We start from the raw sequence: 12492 nt of genomic DNA, 5'->3' as shown, positions 1-12492 counted from the left end.
AAAAAGTTTTTTTTGAGGTTTTTGACACGTCGTTTACAGTTGTTCGTCTCGTATTGTGTTTTGTTTCAGTTCACGTTTAAATAAAATCTTTGGGATGAGAAATTCTTCGTCTTATAAATAGCTTCAGCCAATTTCCTTCTTCTCTAGAACTAGAATTTGTCAAATTCTTGTTCTTGATTAAATTTGGTGTAAGAATTGAAAAATACGAGTCACCAGGCATTTTCCTGCGGTGACCCCTTTTTACGTGTTCGCAGAGAGGACAGTATTAGTTTTCTTTTCATATTTTGCGACCTTATGTAACTGTATTAAATTTTGTAAAGGTAGCACTTGAAATTCGAGAAACCTTATGCGACATTTTTTTGTTTTTAAATGAACTTACTACCATCAAATTGTTTTTAAAATGTACTTCTGAAACTTAAAAGAATGTAATATCCACCCTTTCGGTCAAGTTATATGTATGTCTATCTCGCAGCGTTTCTTAACCAGCAATTTCTGTTCAGATGTTCTTATATCAATACCTCTTCATGTATTTCGTGCCGGTACAGGCATAGAAAAAGGTTCTCCTTCTCCCAGGTTTAGCGATGGTGAAAGTTGTCGCAATTCCCTACTCTTGCCGTCTTTAAGCTAGATTTCCATTGTCGCGTTTTCGTCCTGAAACAAAAAAAAAATACGTACTTTGAACTGAACGTTTACGTGCATAAACGCAACCGTTGACAAGACGTTGTCATATTTCCATTTCAAGTTTTTTCCAAGGCGTTTACGTGCGTACGTTGTACGTACGAAAAACTAACGCGACACGGTAAATCCACCTTCTATGGCCTTTGAAATTAAATCATAACGAAAGTTGCAAACCAAGAGACTAACTCTCGCCTCCGTTGGGTCTTTCCACGTTCATTCTTCCTCGGCGACTCTTGTACACTTACGTGCACTTTAGGCATCCTTCGCCGATGTTTACGTGCGTTTAAAAGATTTGAAACACGGTACATGTTGTGACGTCTCAACAGTTGAGGTAATCGTGTAACTTTCACGTGGATTGCGGGTAGTTCCTCTTTTTCGACAAAGTCCGGTGCGCGAGAAAAAAGATTCAGCCCCCAAAACGATAGCCACCCGCATCGGACTTCACCAGAAAGGAGGAACTGCTCGTTGTATAGCTTTCACGTAGTCCCGCTGTGCAAGGCACTTTCTGCTTTGATAAAGTTAACAACGACAAATAAAATATGTATATTACATAGAGCGCACAAAAAAGCGCACAAAATAGCCAAGGAGAAACCCTTGTGTGTACGAAAAGGCCTTAACATGAAAATAAAAAAAAAATAAAAAAACGGTTGTCCACATCAGTTAAACTTGCTTTATTGAACCATCGAATTTACACTAAGTACCCAATTAAATAAAAGCTACACACAGTCACCTCTACGTTTTAACAGCATAGTTGCACTTACTAATTTGCTTAAAACTGATACAAAAATTATATAATTTACAAAATTAGTAAGCTACAACATGTATTTTAATGCTTGTAATAAGATACACATAGCATTAGCAAAGTATTGGAAAAATAGCAAATGTTCAGGTAGTAAACTATTCTATCATTGATGAAGCTAGTATAAATTTAAAATTCATTGAAGTGAATTTTCTCCAGTTATACTAGCAAAAAATACTTTAAATCCTTTGATATCTGGGGGTGACTAGCATCTAATGTCTCTTCACAATATCTCACCCCTGAATCACGCACAACGGTCACAAGAATGAAGGAAATTATCTTTATTGTTAAGCAAATTCTTTTAGTCAACACCTCAGGAAATGTATAGAGAACATTATGGAGGATATACATACTGATGTTTGGGTGTAAGGGGTTAAATTGAAAAAGGATGATAAGAAATGGGCAGGGAAAATATTATGTATTGTAAATCCTCCAGTGGCTTCCTATGACTGGTTATATCAATTTTCATACATGCCTGTCTCACAACAAATTAATCTTAATTAATTCCGTTCCTTCTCATCTTAGGATTACTTCTGTAAATTTTCCATTTCCTAGCATTTTATTTATGATTCCAGGATATTTTCAGGGCTGTTTCTTCATTGCAACCTTGTTCGAGATCACTTTCACATTTAGTTGCTTAAGTATTGAATGCCCTTAAAATTTAATGTCTTTAATGGCATACGTCTACCCATAAACTACTTTTTTGGCAAATAATCTCCCTCTTTTTTGTTTCCCACCCAATAAATTTTAATTTAACGAAACAACTCCAATGCTTTTTAACAAAGTTTAACTGATCCTTGCCTTCCAAAAAAATTAGAGGACAAGCTATCAAAAGGCTTTTAAACCTATGGGATGCATTGCTCGAGGCAGTTCAGGCATAACTACTGTATAAAGTGCTGGTCCATGCAATAGTTATAGTGGTTTAAGTAATCCTTTCCCTGATCCTTGCCTCCTAAAGCTTAAAAAACAAGCTACGCCTTTTTAACTAATGAGTGGCATTGCTCATGACAAATTCAGACATCACTGCTTTATAACGAAGTGGTCCATGGAAAAGTTATAGTGATTCAAGTTTTTATGATCCTTTCACTGATCCTTGCCTCTTAGAACTTGGAAAATAAGCTACCAAAAAACACCTTTTCAACTCTTGAGCAGCACTGTGCAAGGCAACTAAAGACATCACTGCTGTAAACCATGGTCCATGCAATGTTCAGAGTGGTTTACTTAATAGGTGATCCTTTCACTGACTCTTAACTGCCTTCAAAAACTCAAAAAAATGAGCTATCCACAAGTGCCTTTTAAATTTGTAACTGGTATTGTGCAAGGCAAATTAAGACATTCCTGCTGTATACAGTTGTGGTCCATGCAATAGTTATAGTGATTCAGGTAATCCTTGAGGCTTCTAGGGAGGGGTAGGACAGGGATCTTGTCTTTGGGTGGGCATGACAGCTGTTGCCTGATGAGACAACAGCAGCTTTGAAGAAGTCGGGGGGGGGGATTTTTTGGGAACTAAATTAAAATAGAGTTCATAAACATATGGAAAAATATCACAGTAGGATGCGCCCATTCATTTGGTCCTGTTGTATAACAAAATTATGTGTTTTTGTGTGATTCAACACAGCTCTTTTGAATTTATTTCTTAAACTAAAGGAACATTTCCTTTAATCTGCATTGATTCTTTTACTTACAGTTCACTTAGTTTATAAATACAAGTATCAACTATTAAACCCTTTCACGAGCAAGATCTCATTAGAAATTCTCCTCACTGTCTGCCATACAATTCTTATGCTTCTAGTTTGGAGAATCTGGTATTGGGTAGACTAATTACCTTCTTATTGATATTTTTCTTCATTATCATCAATTTTCCTCTTTGATATTGTATAAATATTGTAAGAAGAACTTCTGTCCTGGTTACTCATGGGAATAAAGGGTTAAAATTAGTTTTAAATCCTTACCAGCTTCAAAAAGCATCTCTTTGCATGCCTCATTAGTTGTTAAGTTAACAGGTTTCTTGCTCTCTAGGTCTCTTAGATAAGCATTAGCTCTGAACTCAAGAATTAGAGCTGTACAGACCTCGTCTCTGTTCATTGCAGTGGCATGCAAGGGGACTTGATGCCTTCTGATGGAATTAGGGTTTGCCCCAGCCTGAAGCAAAACTTCCACACATCCAACATGACCCTGCAGACAGGCAACATGCAGAGCAGTGCCAAACTGGTTTTCATTTTTCTCCAGATTTGCACTGTTTTCAATCAGTATTTCCAAGCATGGGATATGTCCATTTAAAGCTGCTTCGTGAAGGGGTGGAAAGGTTACACTCACTTTTGTCCATGTTTTAAGACTTGCTCCTATGAGACATAACAACTATTACAATTATCACTTGCAACAAGCATGCTCTTTTCGAATTAGTACTGATTATTTAGATTTCTGTAAGATTATCTACATCAACAGTTATTCCTCATTATGCTAATCTATCTCTGCAAAAAGGAAAAATACGGACGGAAAGCAGAGCAACGAAAGGCTGCACTGAACACCACACTGTTTACAACCACACACTGCGATGCCACTCACTATATGGTTTCAGTGTTTCTATGCATCTGTATAGTATTGATCACAGATGACGTCAAAATATGGTAAGAACGAAAAAGTGGCACAGAAGGCGCAGCTGTGTGTGACAGTTCGTGACGTCATTTATTATCAAGTACACTACTGTACAGACGAACGGAAGCACGGAATCCCTTCAAGTTTGTTAAAGCGGTTTTGAGTAGCCTCACAATGTGTGGCTGTGAACAAAAAAAAATAATAATAATTACAGAGGCTGTCATATTGTCAAGATTTGGACGACCAGTGGCTCCATACTGAAACAATTAGATTATTCACTTTCGATTTACTTGCGCGATAGCTCATTCTGGCTTCGCTCTCATCCACTGCACTCAAGCAAGATCTCGAACTCATAAGCTGATCTTGTCCAAAGCATAGTGCAGTGAGTATGCACAAAATAACATTAAAACATCAGCCTGTCTTGTAATAAAAGTTTGAACGAGTAAAAGATTTATACTTAAACAACTGGATTTCCGCTTTCGTGCGAGCTGATTCGGGCTTTGCCTTCGTCAACATGCAAAATGACTCGAAAGGTCTTAAGTTCGTGAAATAGAGGAGAAATGCCGGAGACACGGGTAGAACTACTATAATGACTATGTCACTATTGGAGAACGCAATTGATACTGAAAATAGATGTAAAACAATGTACCAATGATACGACCTGAACTACATTTTTTTGCAAAAAAAAAGAAGTGGTCACCATATTTCTCGAAATACCCCCTCGAAGCAAGTATAGGAACAACAAAAGAACGAGGAAACTAGATCTTAGAAGAGGACTTGTAATCACTTACTTCTCGTGTGATTTCCAGTAGATATTGTGCTCCATGATTGGTGCTCGGTGATCGTGCAAAGATGATGGTAAATTGTGATGAAAAGGCGAAGCAATATGTTTTTACTATCAACAAGGCCTGGCTGCGTTAGCAGCAGTACATTTGTTCCCCTAGGGTAGTGGTGAGAGTTTTGCTCTTCAAAGGGTAAAGTTATTGAAATAAAGAAGAAACCGTCGTTAGAAATTATTTACTTATTTTTTATGAGGTTAGATTATGAAAATGTATATTCAAGCACAAATTTTTACATGCTCGGGTGATTCGAAAGAAAAGAAGAGATTCATTACTTCACCCTTCCCCCGGAGAGTAAGGATAACTACCATTCCCGCGCTTGTCCCGAAGTTCTTTGAGAAACCTTGGTAAGAGACGTAAAGTGAGGCTCACGAGGTCGCTACTCAGCATAGGATCGGACAGGAATGCGCTGATTTCTTTGCGAAATGTAGGTTATAACACTGTTTAAAAGCCATGAGGAGCATACATAGGGAAAAGAAAACTCTATTGCAATTATTTGAAGAAAATGCTTGCTCCGAAAGCGTTGAATTTGGACAACGATTCTGAACGAACAGAGGACGGGTCGATTACAGAAGTTTCGGAAGATGACATTCCGCTCGCCGTGCGTTTAAATTTGCCAGGAAATAGCGGTACAAATACTACAGGAAAGCAGCGGGTACGGTCTTCTTTTCAAAAGAAGGGTGGATTTGTCATCCCACGAAAGAAAAAGCAAGCAAATGGTAAGTTAATCATGATCTTTGAGCTAAAGCATTTTTGATCAGTGGTGTGACTTTTAAACGTGCTAAAATTTCTTGCTCGCCTTTATGCTAATTGTTAGTTTTGCGTAAAAACCCTTCAGAACGGGGTGTATTTGCGGCCCTTAAACACTGATCTGGTTTGACTTTGGCATTTCTTTTTTAAAGAACTTCTTCAGCATTCCAGTTTTGATACTAGAGAGGGGAAGGAGTTACTTCGCAATGTCGCGCAATCATATCGAGATCCTGTGGTTGGCGCTACCCTGAAATTTGAAAAGCTAGAGCTTGTATTTAATGACCAGCTGTCCCGAGAGGTGAGTAAGTTTGGATTATTAATCGTTCCATTCATTCAGTGAGTGAGTTTGGATCATTAATCATTCCAAGTCCGAAGTAAGCTATGGATTTATTCAAACAACGTTCCACAGCAATCTTCTAATCTTTCTTTGGGCTTTGTTTTAATCAACAGTACCAGGATAAAAAACAGTCTATGCGGAACGAATGGCGAAATTCTAAAGAACTTGAAGACAAACATGCGTTCTTCTACACTGTTGATCGTGAAGAGGTTTGAATAGCTAAGCTCAATTATACTTTTTATGGCATGCGATGCGGTTTTTGCAAAATTAAGCGAGTGTTTCGTTTTCTTACACAAGCTTCGCTACAAGTGAAAGTACAGGATAACTTAAGTGAAATGTTTTTTTTTTTGTTCCACAAACGTCTAATGTTTTCACAAGGAGACAAAATTTAACCAAAACGATTTCATGAATCCCTGACCTCGAAAGAAAGTTGCTATGTTTATTTTAACGATTGTTGTTAAAATTATTCAGACTTCCATTTTTAGATGAATTGAAAATGCTTGAGTTGACAATTTTGTGAAAAATTTCGATTCCTCTCGTAGTAATCGCTGTTGATAAACTTTAGTTGTGCCTCTAGTTGAATAGAGAAGCGAAATAGATTTTAGATGAGCCAAACTGGTGTCCTTGGTTAGTTTGATACTTAAAGGAGCAAATAATTTTTCATCACATCCCAGCTGCTTCCGATAATTGCCTCGTTACGTATTACGTGAGAAATCTGGTTTCGTTATTTCTAGGAATGGTTTTGCACAGAAATAAATTTGATGACTTATTTCATAAGTTGACATTTATCAAGCTCATAGCATTATGATATGGAGGGAAACAAACTCTAAGCCTGTTTTGTCTCATTCTGGGCACCAGCTGTTTGATTTTGTGTTTGGCACAAAGATGCGAAGGCAAATTTTGAGGCCTAGTGGCAAGAATTCTGTTTAGCCCTCATCTTCTTTAGGTTTACAATTCTTTGATAAAAGAAAGCAATGACAGAACCAGTAGCTTACCTCTGGGACAAAGGATTTGTTTTAGATTAGCATGGGGTTATTCCAAAATCTTTCCTTGCCAAATATTTTGGTCATTTGCATTTACTCTAGTCCTAAAGAGTGACTAGTTTCTCATTTCATCGTACATTGTCATCCTTGAATTACGCATAAAGGTCACAAGACTAAGGAAATGATCACCAACTAAAGAACTTCTTGACTGTTAAAGAAATTCTCCTTGACAGCTACTTAGGAAATGTAAAGCAAGAGTGTGGAGAAAATTAGGATGTAAAGGGTATGGTAATCCTTGACAAACGTCCAGCATCCAACATTTATGATTGAAGCTTGAACTGCTGTGAAAAAGTTTATTCTTTCTGCAAAATAAATTATTGTGAAGGGAGGTAGGGAAACACTGTTTCATTTCAGTATTGTGCTAACCTATTTTGGTTTTGTTATATCAGGCAAGAAAAATATGTGAAAATGGATTGGAGGTTGGTTCAACATCATTATCATGTTTGGGAGATCCATCCATGGGTATGTGTTTTTTGACACAATAACAGTTTTCTGTAGAAATTCTTGTGCTCTCATTGGTCAAGAACTATTGTAAATAAGATTATAGACAACAAAGATGGTGTGATGTAATGCTCGACAATCCTCGCCATGTCAGATAAAAAATTTATCTTGTGAAAACAATGGCAAATTTCTGAGATACGGAGAATAACAAACTTCTGAGTTTTAAGTCTGGTAGACTTGGAAATTTTTGTAGAAGAGCTTGTCATGAGGGAAAAAAAGCAGAGGAAGAGAAGTAGAAATAGAAAGTCCAGTTCTCAGTTTGCAAAGTTGAAAGATGAATAACCTCGAAGAAATACTTGACAATGGAAAATTGTCAATTTGTTAAATAGACAAGGCACTGACAATGTTATGGTGAAATTGATATTAATCATTCTTAATGATTCTTAATATTTACAACTGATCATGCAGTTTCTTTGTGTTTACATGTAAAACTTCAGGTGTGTATCTTGGCCGTCATGCTGACGTCATTTCCAGGAAACCTCTTATTCAAGGTTCTCTGGGATACCTTATAGTTTTCAAAGTCATCAAGGTTTGTGTGCAGTCTAAATTGTGGAAAGGAACTCATTGCTGACTAAAAATAATCCTTTAACCCTTAAACTCCCATGAGTGATTCAGACAGAATTTCTCCTTACAATATCAATACAATGTCAACCAGATAAGTGAAAAATATCAATTTGGGGATGATTAGTTGATCCAATACTAAATTCTCTGAACCAACATTATAAGAATTTTATGGTTGACAGTAAGGAGAATTACAAACCTGTTCTGGGAGTTAAAGGGTTAAGTGTTCTGCAGTACATTGCAACCTTAAATTCTTAAGGTATCATGTATTTCCTTTAACCACAAGATTGGTCAATAGTACTTCAAAACTTACTGAAAGCACTGCTATATTCTTTGGTTGTGAAACTGTAGGAAGTGTATATTTTGGAGCATTAATATCTTTTCTTTTTTCCTTTTACCTTACAGGGCAAGGTAAAACAAGTTACAGAACGGAATGCAGCAACTGCTGGTGACCTGCTTGAGCCAACACCAAACTTTGACTGCCATGTTTCAAAATCCCTTCAGAATCTTCAAGCAAACAGCCCACTTAACCAAGTATTTGATTACTCACAGGTGGGTTTGAAGGACATCATTTGTGTGGTAGGGTTTGTTTATGTGTTGTAACTAAACTCATCACATAGCCTGTATAGCCTTGTTTATGCTTTTAATGAAAAACATTGTATAATAACTCCCTTCCTTGGGCCATGTACGGTGGCTTGAGTAGGGCAGAATAAGCTGTTTGGCATCGAAAAGCCAAAATGAGGAGCAAAAAGATGAAGGAAAAAAGAGGGGGTGGTAGTGTTATGATAAAATGCTCATTGAATGATTTAAAGTGGGGCAGATGGTAGCGAGGTCTGTACATCTTGACCAAGAGCCAAATATTTTCCCACATGGCCCTCCCACTCAGTCGCTAAATACACAATCTCAGTCAACTTTTGGTCCCTGTACTACTTGATTTGTTTGATCACATTAAGAACTACAGCAGCTTTAATAAAAGTAATAACATGACAATTTCAGGCCATTAGAGGGCTGTTTTATCACTTTCAAAGGGTTGCTGCTTCTGGGGATTTATTGCAACTTGGAAATTTTATAGTATCTTTTTTACTGCAGACTTCTCCTTGGAAAATTAAGCATGGATTAAGTTGTGCTGTTAACTGATGTTTTTTATTAATGCCTTGAGAAATTTATGTCTATGAAATTTTTTTTTTTTTTTTTTTTAAACAGTATTATTTCTACGAGTTTGCTGAGGAAGGTGATGACCTGCATGTAAAAAGGCCGCGACATTGTCTTCCTTATGCTGTTATCACTATTTCGGTGGGTGATTCATTGGGTCCTCATCAAGAATCATCCATTGTGCAGGTGAGGTGAAAGCAAAATGTAATGTTTGTCACCTTTTTTCTTTATCATACAATTTCTGATTTTATGCATTTTTGTTAGGAGGAGTTTCCAGGTGTGGACAATAGTGGGTTTTCACTGCCAGCCAAAGGTTTTGTAAGACGTGAAACAAGTAAGTTAAACTTGGAAATTATATTGTATGTCACCTCATTCTTTTTAAATGTGTAGGCCAGGCTTCTCAAAAGAAGGTGGCACCTTTTAGTATTTTAACAGTGTATAATTGATTTTTTTTCTTTTCATTTTGCACCCAAATTTTATTTCTGGCAACCATTTTATGATTTAACTTTTCCAGTTGGCGACTTTGAAAAAAATGACTATGAATAATTGCGATGGGCAGACACTTAGTTTTTATCCTGTTCAGAACCCTGGTAAACCATTTGACAATTAAAAAGAAGGATTTGATTTTAAGATGGTAATGCACAAGTGACATGTTACACTAAATGATGTAAATTTATTATGGTTAGGAATTCCAGAAAAGAGAAGGGGAAGAAGTAGCCATGTTGTTTGGACGGGGAAGATCACAAACAAGGACAGATTGTTGGCTGATGCACAGCTTGTTTGCCATTCTGTACAGAAAATCAAGCTTCCCTTTGAAATGTAAGTTAATTTAGCAATGATTGAGAGTTGGTGAAGTAAACCATTTTTGGTGAGAGACCTTTTATCTGCATGTTATTGGCTGTGTTTTTTTGAGATTGACATTTTCCACTAAGCAAGATTTACTTTATTTAGGTCAGATTATTATTGATCAATGAAGGTTTTTCTTACTGTAAAGCAATCTTTCATCAAGTTGTCAATGTTTTCATCAACACATGTTTACATGATGCAAAATTTTTGCTTTCAGTGGTAAGAAGATTGTTATGAAGGAGAAAATCTCCTTTCAGCAGCTGAGACCATTCTTGACTTTCCCACTTTTTCGCTCTGGTCCACCCTCTGTGTCTAGAGTGTGCAAAGGTAATGTTTTTCTATTTTTGAAGGAAATTTTTTTTCTCCAAATTTTACATGGCTTTTGTCTTAAAAATAGAAAACTCATTTATCCTTGAAGAGAGGATCATTTACTTTGGTCCTCATCCCTAGGAGGAACCTTCACCTGCTCATCTTCTTCATTCCATTTATCAGAAAGATGTAAAACTTTCCAAATAATAACAGGAAAGTTTGTAAAAATTTGACAACTGCATTACGTGATGTATATTCTGTGCCTGGTATAACCAGGGGCTGCCACTTTGAAAGTGAGCTGGTGGATTGAGTAATGCTCCCATGTAAGTAGCAACCAATGACAAGCTCACTCACAAGAAAACAGACACAAAGCAGGGTAGTGTTCCAGTATTTAAGATGTTTCAATTTTTTGGGGTTTTCTTGTTTTTTCTATATTTTTATTTTCCAGTGAATGTAGGCTCTGACATTTTAATAAATTGATTTCTTCTTATAGTTCCAAATATAATTAGTTTTTTTTGTTGTTGTGTTTTTAGCATCTTTAGCTGGTGGGACAAGCTTTTTGCATTGTGAATTAGTTCCAATTGAAGATGACCATGGAAAAATTAGAAAACTTGTTAAGTTTTTCCAGGAGAAAAATTGGGTAAGCAACATGATGAATTACAAAACGCACAGATAGAACCCTAAATAATTGGAATCTTTGATTGTTGTGAAATTTTTTGCACATATCAGTTGTTTGGTGGTGGTGAAAATGGTGAAAACATCAAAGAGAAGCAAGTCTCACAAAGTCAACATCTCAATCAACACCGCTGCTGTAGGAGTCTGATCCTGGACACTAAACTTAAACCCCCTCAAAAGTAGGGAAGATTTGTACCTCCACACCAGTAGCAAAACAAAACCCCTTTGGAATGAGGATCGATTGTCCTGAGTTATGCTACTTGCTGATCAATATAACAAATTGTAGTTGTGATAGAAATATGAGACAGATATGTTCATTTGTTTTGTAATTTTCACAATAAGTAAGGTTCAATTTTTAGTAAATTCTGTTAATTTACATCAACCAACTGTGTAATATTTCTTAATACTTTTTCCTCTTTGTCGACATTGTTTTTTTAAGGCTGGAATTGTCAAAAATCCAGATGCAAACAGAGTGATATTTCTTATTCCAACCTCTCAAATCACTTTGGACCTTGGTGAGTGATCATCCTATAGCCTTGTGGGTGTTTTTCCTAAAGTGTTCTTAACTTGTCTGACAGGTTAGACAGGTTTTTACATGGTGTGTGAAGAGCATCACCTTACAATGTATCTTTTTTACTGCTATTTTCTTTGTTTTTACTTAAAATGGCTTGATCATGTAATTTTAGATGTTAATTACATTGTAGCTGTTCAAAGGAATTAGAGAAAGCTGCCTTATTTTCCCTTGCGACTGGAAGTTTTAGCCTTTTTTGTGCCTATACTGAATGGCTATGGAACCAAAAGTCCTTACAAATTGATTATTTCCTAGGCATCACTACAGTAGATTCACCAGCAACACTTCATGCTCTCCTCTTTGTGAAGAAACAGAAAACTGGCAGAGGTAAGTGTGTGTCTCAATGCCCAGATCATACAACTGTGTAATTATTCACTTGATTTTAAGAAATAAGAAAAAATTTTATTTATGAAGGTAAACAACTACTTCAGCCCTCTAACTCCCTAGATCTGATTCATTGTTAATTCTTCTCTTTAGCTACAACACTTTCTCTTGCAATTTAGTTACCGAAATTTGGTGTTAGATCAGGATCATCAATTTTACCTGACAAGTTTGGGTATTCTCATTATCTTTGTGTTGGGTAATGTATGGATATTGTAGGGAGAATTTACATGTTTATCACTTCTGGAAGTTAAAAGATTCAAGTGGTGTGTGAAAAGGGAGCAGTGGTGACATCCAACACAACATCCATGGAAAATGAACATAGATTTATCGCATTACCTTATTCAGGGAAAAAACACTGATTTGTGTTTACTTTCGACACGTTACGTGATGTACTAAATTTGTTTCGTCTACGAACTCGTCATATGATTGCTACACAGTATTTGAATGTCGAA

General features: G+C 36.5%; 2 protein-coding genes across 2 annotated transcripts in view; one reads left to right on the top strand and one right to left on the bottom strand.

The window, feature by feature from the left end:
* Positions 1-1349: 1349 nt before the first annotated feature.
* Positions 1350-5301, bottom strand: LOC131773855 (ankyrin repeat and SOCS box protein 13-like). Its single transcript, XM_066161726.1, has 4 exons — positions 5192-5301; positions 4864-5012; positions 3427-3819; positions 1350-2970 (listed from the first exon to the last, which is right to left on the bottom strand). Exons 1-4 carry the CDS (start codon positions 5299-5301, stop codon positions 2756-2758), a joined length of 867 nt encoding a protein of 288 aa, XP_066017823.1. The 3' UTR covers positions 1350-2755.
* LOC131773850 (uncharacterized) overlaps positions 5276-12492 on the top strand; it is a 26863-nt gene continuing 19646 nt past the window's right edge. The window contains exons 1-13 of the mRNA XM_059089807.2: positions 5276-5630; positions 5814-5959; positions 6112-6207; positions 7431-7503; positions 7980-8071; positions 8509-8655; positions 9307-9441; positions 9520-9589; positions 9942-10074; positions 10319-10428; positions 10944-11050; positions 11525-11600; positions 11912-11983. Coding sequence (XP_058945790.2) covers positions 5417-5630; positions 5814-5959; positions 6112-6207; positions 7431-7503; positions 7980-8071; positions 8509-8655; positions 9307-9441; positions 9520-9589; positions 9942-10074; positions 10319-10428; positions 10944-11050; positions 11525-11600; positions 11912-11983 — 1471 coding nt within the window. The 5' untranslated portion in view covers positions 5276-5416. The remainder of the gene's footprint in view (positions 5631-5813; positions 5960-6111; positions 6208-7430; positions 7504-7979; positions 8072-8508; positions 8656-9306; positions 9442-9519; positions 9590-9941; positions 10075-10318; positions 10429-10943; positions 11051-11524; positions 11601-11911; positions 11984-12492) is intronic.

Source organism: Pocillopora verrucosa, chromosome 14 (genome assembly GCF_036669915.1).
Source record: "Pocillopora verrucosa isolate sample1 chromosome 14, ASM3666991v2, whole genome shotgun sequence".
NCBI classification, from domain to species: domain Eukaryota; kingdom Metazoa; phylum Cnidaria; class Anthozoa; order Scleractinia; family Pocilloporidae; genus Pocillopora; species Pocillopora verrucosa.
Note: the sequence above shows the minus strand (reverse complement) of the source record. Positions and strands in the feature narration are given on the sequence as shown.

Coding starts and splice junctions, on each gene's coding strand:
- LOC131773855 (XM_066161726.1), bottom strand. CDS start 5,301: ATGCTGAGTAGCGACCTCGTGAGCCTCACTTTACGTCTCTTACCAAGG. Junction 5,013..5,191: donor CCTTACTCTCCGGGGGAAGG/GTGAAGTAATGA, acceptor CCACTACCCTAG/GGGAACAAATGTACTGCTGC. Junction 2,971..3,426: donor GATGCTTTTTGAAGCTGGTA/AGGATTTAAAAC, acceptor TCCCAAAAAATC/CCCCCCCCCGACTTCTTCAA.